This window comes from Apium graveolens, chromosome 7 (genome assembly GCF_009905375.1).
Source record: "Apium graveolens cultivar Ventura chromosome 7, ASM990537v1, whole genome shotgun sequence".
Lineage (NCBI taxonomy): Eukaryota > Viridiplantae > Streptophyta > Magnoliopsida > Apiales > Apiaceae > Apium > Apium graveolens.
In genome coordinates, this window is record NC_133653.1 from 170,078,134 (window position 1) to 170,086,116 (window position 7,983).

Sequence of the window (7,983 nt, forward strand, 5' to 3'; positions counted from 1 at the left end):
TCTTTATTGCAACTTAATTATTTGTAAACTTTAATGTTTCTCTCTTTTTTATTTCAGCTTGCGAGGCCATTAACAACATCAACATGCCTAAAGAGGGAGAATCAGGTCACCAAAAAAGGGTCAAGCTTAACAGGGATCCAAGGAGTAAGCCTGATGGTCCTTCCTTCCTAAAGCCTCATGCCCAGAGGTTTCACTGGGGGACAATGTGGATCTTCCACTCAAGGCGCATTCTTTTAGGCCCAACTGGGGCTCTAGAAGAAGTGACACGCTGGTAGGGTCCACCAAACATGATAAGGATTGGTCCTACGAATCCATAACTCCTCAGAATTCTACTGACATTGTGACGGGGAGTGACATAATTAAGCTTCTGGGTACTCAAGCTCAAGCTTCGATAATATTTCTCTCTTCCTTTAATTACAATATCCTTTTCACTTTAAATCCTTACTAAATCCTCCTTCCTTTGTGCAGAGAAATACCTACTTCCAAGTGACACTTCACCAAGCTAGGTCTTGGAAGAGGAACTCAGATGAGTTTGAAAGGTAGATGAAAAAATGGAAAGAAGAGTCGGGGTCCTCGAGAAGAAGCTAAAGAATAAAGATGAAGAGCTGTCTAAGGCCCATGCCGAGCTGGTTAAACTCCTGAGTGACAAGGAAACACACATCGATGAGTACATGGACTCCCAGGAGTTCAGGGATCTGATGAACATTCTTGACGAGGGTCTCTTTCCCATCCAGTTTACGCAAGGTTGGGATGCTACAGTGAAGGCCGTGGCTGAGAAGCACCCTGGCTTGATAGAAGCCAAGGACTTTATTAGTCCTGAGCAGTCAGAGACTGAGGACAACTTGGACGCTCTCTTTAACTCCCCTATGCAAGAAGATCACATTCTCGATCCTAGCACTACTTCTCATCGTTCCTCTCCAGCACAGAATGTGGAGACTTCTGCCAGTGCGGAGGAGGGGCATACTGAAGTTGAGAAGGATAAGGATGATCATGCTAGGGATGAGTAGATTTTTATCTATTTCTAAATTTATATATTTCCTTGTAACTTGAACTTATTACCCTTTGGGGTTTATTTATGTCATTTTCCCTGCCTAATTTAATTGCTTCCTTTTAATTTTTTAAGTACTTTTGGAGTTTGTACTTTCAAGGAGATAGATTAACAAGCTGAACTACACAGTTCTAAGAGTCATGCAATATGACAGACTTGCAAATGCTGTTCATGGCATTCCTATTTTCTGGTTATCATAGCACAATTATTTCTAAGTAATCGAAACATGATCATAACTTGGCTCTTCAATGATTGAAATAATTTCAACTTTAGAATATATAATCTGGTTTTTCAAGACCTTATATAAAATGGATTAACCCTTTGATTGTCATGAACTAGAATGTAAATCCTACTAAATTTGAGATATAAAATCTTAAGCATACAAAGCTTCAAGGTGCTTTTGAACCTTGTTACCATCATAGTAAGTACGAGCTATAAGTAGTAAACCTTCAGGTTTTGAGCATGCCAAGTCCGATGTACTTCTTCTCCATTCATGGTCTCCAATTTGTAAGATCCTCTTCCTTGAACACTCTTAACCTTGTATGGCCCTTCCCAATTTGGGGCGAGCTTTCCTTTCTGCCCTACTCCAGAAGCTTTCACTTTCCTTAGGACCAAATATCCTTGCTTGAAGAACCTCTCCTTCACCCTCAGGTTGTAGTAAAAAGAGGTTTTTTTTTCTGATATTCCACAATCCTTACATGCGCTGCAGCTCGTACTTCATCTATCAAAAACAAGGCTAATCTTTGCCCCTCTTCATTTTCTTCAGCATTATATGCTTGGATCCTTGGAGATGAATGAGATATCTCCACTGGAACGACCGCTTCTGCCCCATATTCTAGCATGAATGGTATTGCTCCTGTAGTAACTCTACATGCAGTTTTGTAATCCCAGAGTATTGGCAATACTTCATCCACCCAATTATTTCTGGATTTTTCAATCCTCTTCTTTAACCCATCTAGAATGATATGATTTGCAACCTCTGCTTGCCTATTGGCTTGAGGGTGAGCAACAGAAGTGAATCTCAAGTTAATTTTGTTCTCTTCACAATACTTTCTGAACTCTTCATTATTGAACTGTGTTCCGTTGTCGGTCACCAAGATTCGGGGAATTCCGTACCTACACATAATATTTTCCCATAAGAACTGAGATACTTGCTTAGTCGTAATCTTTGCCAAAGTCTTGGCTTCAATCCACTTGGTAAAGTAGTCAATCGCCACAATTAAGAATTTCCTTTGAGCAGTAGCCATTGGGAAAGGTCCGAGAATATCCATTCCCCATATAGCAAATGGTATTGGGGAGTTTATGGAAGTCAGCATTTTGGGAGGTTGCCTTACTACAGGTGCATGTTTCTGATCACATTTCTTAACATATTCTTTGGCATCAGCCATCATTTATGGCCAATAGAAGCCTAAGCGAGTAATTTTATGGGCTAAGGCCCTTCCCCCCAAGTGTTGGCCACATATACCATTATATACTTCCTCTAAAGCAAGTCGAGCCTCATCCGGCCTGAGACTTCTTAAATAAGGAACTACAAAAGACCTTTTATAAAGAATCCCATCAATCAGAGAATATCTTAGGGCTCACACATTGAACTTCCTTGCTTCCACAATATCACTAGGAAGCCATTCAGTTTGTAGATAAGCCTTAATATGATCTATCCTTAACCCTTCAAGTCCTGTGTGGGCAACAATTAACTTGACGTCTATGCTCCATATATTCAAAACACGAAAGTAGACGCTCCCAGAGCTTTCTTCTATTTCTGATGAGGCAAATTTGGACAATGCATTGGCCTTAGCATTTTCTTCCCTTAGAATGTGTTCAACATGGCATTCATCGAACATGGTCATTACGGCCCTCACTAGGCGTACATACTTTGCCATGGTTTCATCTTTTGCCTCAAACTCCCCCTTGACCTGGGATACCACCAGCTTAGAATCTCCACATACATTCAAGTTTTTGACCCTCAATATTCCTGCTATACCAATGCCAGCTATCAAAGCTTCATACTCGGCTTCATTATTTGTAGTTGGAAAATCTAACTTCATAGCATATTCAATCAAGAATCCATCGGGGCTTTGTAAAACTAGCTCTGCTCCACTCAAATTTGTTTTTGATGTTCCATCAAAATAGAGAACCCAAAATTCCTTTTCCTTGTTATGTTCTCCTTCATTATCCTTTTTTCCTCCATACCCTGAAGTTCAGTATCTTCCTTCCCCTCGGCTTCTTGGTTGGGGATGGTACATTCAACACGAAGTCAGCCAAGGCTTGGGATTTTATCTCCGTTCATGGCTTATACTTTATGTCGAATTCTTCTAACTCAATAGCCCATTTAATCAGCCTTCCACTGGCTTTAGGACTGTGAATGATATTTCTGAAAGGCTGATTTGTTATTACCTTAATCTTATGAGCTTGGAAGTAAGGACGCAACTTCCTTGAGGCCATAACTAGGGCTAAAGCAAACTTTTCAATAATTAAATAATTCAACTCAGCCCCATACAAAATCTTACTAACATAGTATATGGGTTTCTGGACTCTAAGTTCCTCCTTAACCAATACAGCGCTTAACGCATTTTCAGAAACGGCCAAATATAAGTACAAATTTTTGTTCAGGACTGGTTTTGCCAGCAACGGGGCTTGGAACATGCATTTCTTCAACCCTTCGAATGCTTCTTGACTTTCCTCAGTCCATATGAAATCTTTTATTTTCTTCAAGGATTTGAAGAATGGCAAGCACTTGTCTCCAGATTTGGAGATAAATCATCCTAAGGTAGCAACCCTTCCAGTGAGTTTCTGAACATCTTTGATAGTTCGTGGAGACTCCATGTCCAAAATGGCCTTTATCTTGTCAGGTTTGCCTCAATTCCTCTCTTGGAGACCATCAATCCCAAAAAATTTCCTGACCCTACTCCGAAAGCACACTTTGCAGGATTTAACATCATTTCGTGGTACCTCAAGACCTCAAAGGCTTCCCTCAAATGGGTTATGTGGTCAGTCTTCACAAAACTCTTGACTAACATGTCATCTACATATACTTCTATTATTTTTCCAATAAGATTTTTAAAAATTTTATTTACCAATCTTTGATAAGTAGCCCTTGCATACTTGAGTCCAAACGCCATAACAAGATAACAAAAAACACCAAAGTCAGCGATGAATGATAGATTTGGGATGTCATTCTTATGCATTTTATTCTAATTGTATCCACTGAATCCATTCATAAAGCTCAGCATCTCATGACAAGCGGTCGCATCGATTAGTGTATCTATCTTTGACAGCGGGAAACAATCCTTTGGGCATGCATCATTCAGATTAGTGAAATCCATGCACATCCTCCATTTTCCATTAGCCTTCTTTATCATTACAAGGTTTTCTAACCATTCCGGGAATTGTATTTCTTCAATGAAACCAACCTCTAAGAGCTTCTCTACTTCCTGCTTGATCGCCTCCTGCCTCTCAGGGGCAAAACTCTTTTTTTTATTTCACGGTCTTTCGATTTGGGTCTACATTCAGTTTGTGATTGATCAGTTTCGGGTCTATGCCAGGCATATCAGCTGCTGACCATGCGAATACATCACTATTTTCTTGTAAAAACCTCTCCAACTTCCCTCTAATGGGCTCTTTCAGTGATGCCCCAATGAAAGTCACTTTCTCAGGATCCTCGGGAGCCAAAGGGATTAGGATCAAGTCTTCTGCTAGCTTCCCTCATTTCTCATCTTTCTCGTGAATATCTTGGTCTTCGATAGGTAAAACCTGCCCCCAACTCTATCAGCCCTGAGGGAGGCTACATATCAACTCCTTACCATCTTTTGATCTCCTCTCTCTTCTCCAATCCCATTTCGGGTGGGAAACTTTATCACTGAATGGTAATTAAGAAGAGGGGACAGCCTTGAAAGCATGTATTCCCGTTCTTCCCATGATTGCATTATAAGTTGATCCAACCTTTACTACAACAAAGTTCAACATCTGTGTTGCTTGCCTTGGTTCTTGACCTATAGTCAAAGGCAGCTTAATTATCCCTTCTATGGGGCACTCGACTCCAGCGAAACCATATATCGGCATATCAGTTGGGGTTAATTAATAATCATTGTAACCCATTATTATGAAGGTATTATAGAGTAAGATGTCTACCGATGCTCCATTTTCTACAATGACTCTTTTCACCGTACTGTTCCCTATTATGGGTGTTATGACTAGGGGATCATCATGAGGAAACTTGACCCCTTCCTAATCAAAATCATCAAACACCATTGTTACTTCGGTCCTGGCTCTTTTTGGAGCTTCCCCTAATATGTGCATGACTTCTCTGGTGTAAGCTTTTCTTGAGTTCTTAGACAATCCAGCTGCAGTTGGTCCTCCAAAAATTATGTTTATTACTGGCCCTCAAGGCTGAGGTCCCCAAAAGATGGTGTTTATCACGGGCCCACGGGGGTGGGGGTTTCTCCCCTGATCATCCTGATCCTTCCTACGATCATCAAAGTTTCTTCTTCCACTATTATTCCTATCCCCTCCATCTCAAGTATACTTGCTCAGTCTTCCTTTCTGAATGAGGAATTCAATCTCATCCTTCAGTTGTCGGAACTCATCAGTGTCATGAACAACATCCTTGTGAATTCTATAATATTTTCTCCTATCTAGCTTAGCAGGATCAGCCTTCAAAGGCTTAAGCCAATGAACATTTCTATCTTTTTCGATTTCCAATAAGATCTGGCTTCTAGGGGCATTCAATTTAGCATATTCGGTAAACTTTTGTCCAGGTCCTCTCTTATTTGGGGTTGAATCAACTTCTTTCTCGGTTCTAGGATAATTGTCCTTAGCATTATATTCGAGATCAGTTTTTCGCTTCTTGCCACTAGCGGGCTCGTTATTCACCACCGTCTTTCTCATATTTTCCTCCATTTTAATATACTTTCCAGCCATATCTTGGAGCTGTAACATGCTTTCGGGGGGGCACTTGGATAATGACATCTTGAAGAATTCATCCCTAGTTCCCTGCTGCAGTTCTATTATAGCTACCTTATCGTCGAGGTCCAGGACCTTTAAAGCTTCTTTTGTGAAATGGTTTAGATAGTCTCTCAAGGACTCCTTTACTCTTTGCACAATGCTCATGAGGGATGGTGAACTCTTCTCATGCACTCTTCCACTGATGAATTGCTTAATAAAAGCATGAGTTAAGCCTTTAAAGGACCCAGTAGAATTCGGAGGCAAACGACTATACCACCTTTGAGCCATTCCCGACAGGGTTTGAGGAAAGGCCTGACACTTAGTAACATCGTTCATGGGTTACAAAAATAGTGCATTAGAGAATTTTATGACATGATTAGAGGGATCTCCAGTACCATCATATGCTTTGATGGTGGGAATCTTAAACTTCCTTGACATGTGGGCATTCATTATTATTTCAGTAAATGCCAGAGTTGGATCATCAGGATCTCCTAGGGGCATAAGATTACTTGGGCAGCCCTTGGGACAAAAGCCCTTCTTGGTATTGTTCACTGTAATTCAAACGTGAAAATACACGCAAGCGTACACGATCACAAGTAGTATAAGATATAAATAAAGTTAGTTCCCACAGGGACTAGTTTAGGCTAAGTTCAGATTATGCACTTATGCAACAATGTATGATTATCGTTTAATGCTAAGACAAGTAACAATTTGAGTTTTGATATAACTAAGAGATTATACTAAATAACATTAACTAAGAGAATTAAGATTGAATTACTTATATAGGAATAGACATGGGATTCTAACTTTATTAAATACTTCATTCAAAGTTATGTTTTTTTAACTTTAGCATGTGATGGTGATGACAACTAATTAGAAATTAGTATACGCTAACTTTCGTTATACGTATACCCTACTATCAAACATCCACAGTTAAGATAAAAGTTGAATAGACACCAATTATGCTTAGTCCCTACATGTCTATAAAGATTGAAAACATAGTGGTTTAAGAGCAAGTTATCTATCGTGATTATATAGGGTGAATAAGATGGTTAAAATTACCCACGAATTATGCATGTCAATTCATACATAAACCTATGCTAGCATGGCATGTTCAAAACTCTATATTCATTGTCGCTTTAATAGAGATTAACAAATAATCTTAGATGTTAGCTACGCTTCAAAGACGAATAAACACAACCAAAATAGGAAATCATAAATCACCACACACTAAAGATTATACAATAATTAACTATTGAAATCCATAGATAAATCCGTTAGAACCCCATGACAACGATTAGTTCATGATCGAACTCATCGTCATGGGTTCCAATGAAAACATGATAATAAATAATATAAGAGTACTAGAGTTCAAAGACAAATCGAAAACAAGCATCAAAGTATCAACTATATTAAAGAATATAAAAGTCTTCTTCTCCGTAACCATCTTGTGCTCTCTTTGTCTTCGTATTGCTCTCTCTTGGCTCCTTGTTGTTAAAAACGTCTTTTTCTCACTATATATAAGCCCCTAGTGGACCTAGATTCTTAAAATCATCAAATTCCACTCAAAAAAGGATTATGGGGCAAAAAGGGTGGCGCGGGCGCACCAAAATCCGCGCGGGCGCACCGGTTTACTGTTTTACGGGGCGTGCCGATTCTGGCGCGGGTTCGCGGGGTTTCTGGATTTTTCTGTTGTTTCTTCTTTTGGCCGTATCTTAAGTTCTGCTCGTCAGAATTAGGCGATTCAACTGCCCACGTGAAGCTAACGAGATTCTATAAAACTTTAGAATGGCCTAAATTTCAAAATATGATCTCTTATCAGCATAAAATTCTTGTAAATCCATTTCCTCCTCCAACAAGTGCCCTGCAATGCAAAAACACAAAAACACATCAAACATACCAGATATTTGAGTCCAAAACACCAACTTAAGCCTGAAATAAAGTGTTCCAAGTAGATATAAAATCCACTTATCAGGTATGGGACCAAGGTCTAT

The 7,983-nt window shown here is 39.6% G+C and overlaps 1 protein-coding gene across 1 annotated transcript; it reads right to left on the bottom strand.

The window, feature by feature from the left end:
* Positions 1-1,695: 1,695 nt before the first annotated feature.
* On the bottom strand, positions 1,696-2,436 carry LOC141674180 (uncharacterized). The gene is made up of 2 exons (XM_074480901.1): positions 2,169-2,436; positions 1,696-2,042 (listed from the first exon to the last, which is right to left on the bottom strand). Exons 1-2 carry the CDS (start codon positions 2,434-2,436, stop codon positions 1,696-1,698), a joined length of 615 nt encoding a protein of 204 aa, XP_074337002.1.
* Between the last annotated feature and the right edge of the window lie 5,547 nt (positions 2,437-7,983).

Coding starts and splice junctions, on each gene's coding strand:
- LOC141674180 (XM_074480901.1), bottom strand. CDS start 2,436: ATGGCTGATGCCAAAGAATATGTTAAGAAATGTGATCAGAAACATGCA. Junction 2,043..2,168: donor CTTATGGGAAAATATTATGT/GTAGGTACGGAA, acceptor CTCACCCTCAAG/CCAATAGGCAAGCAGAGGTT.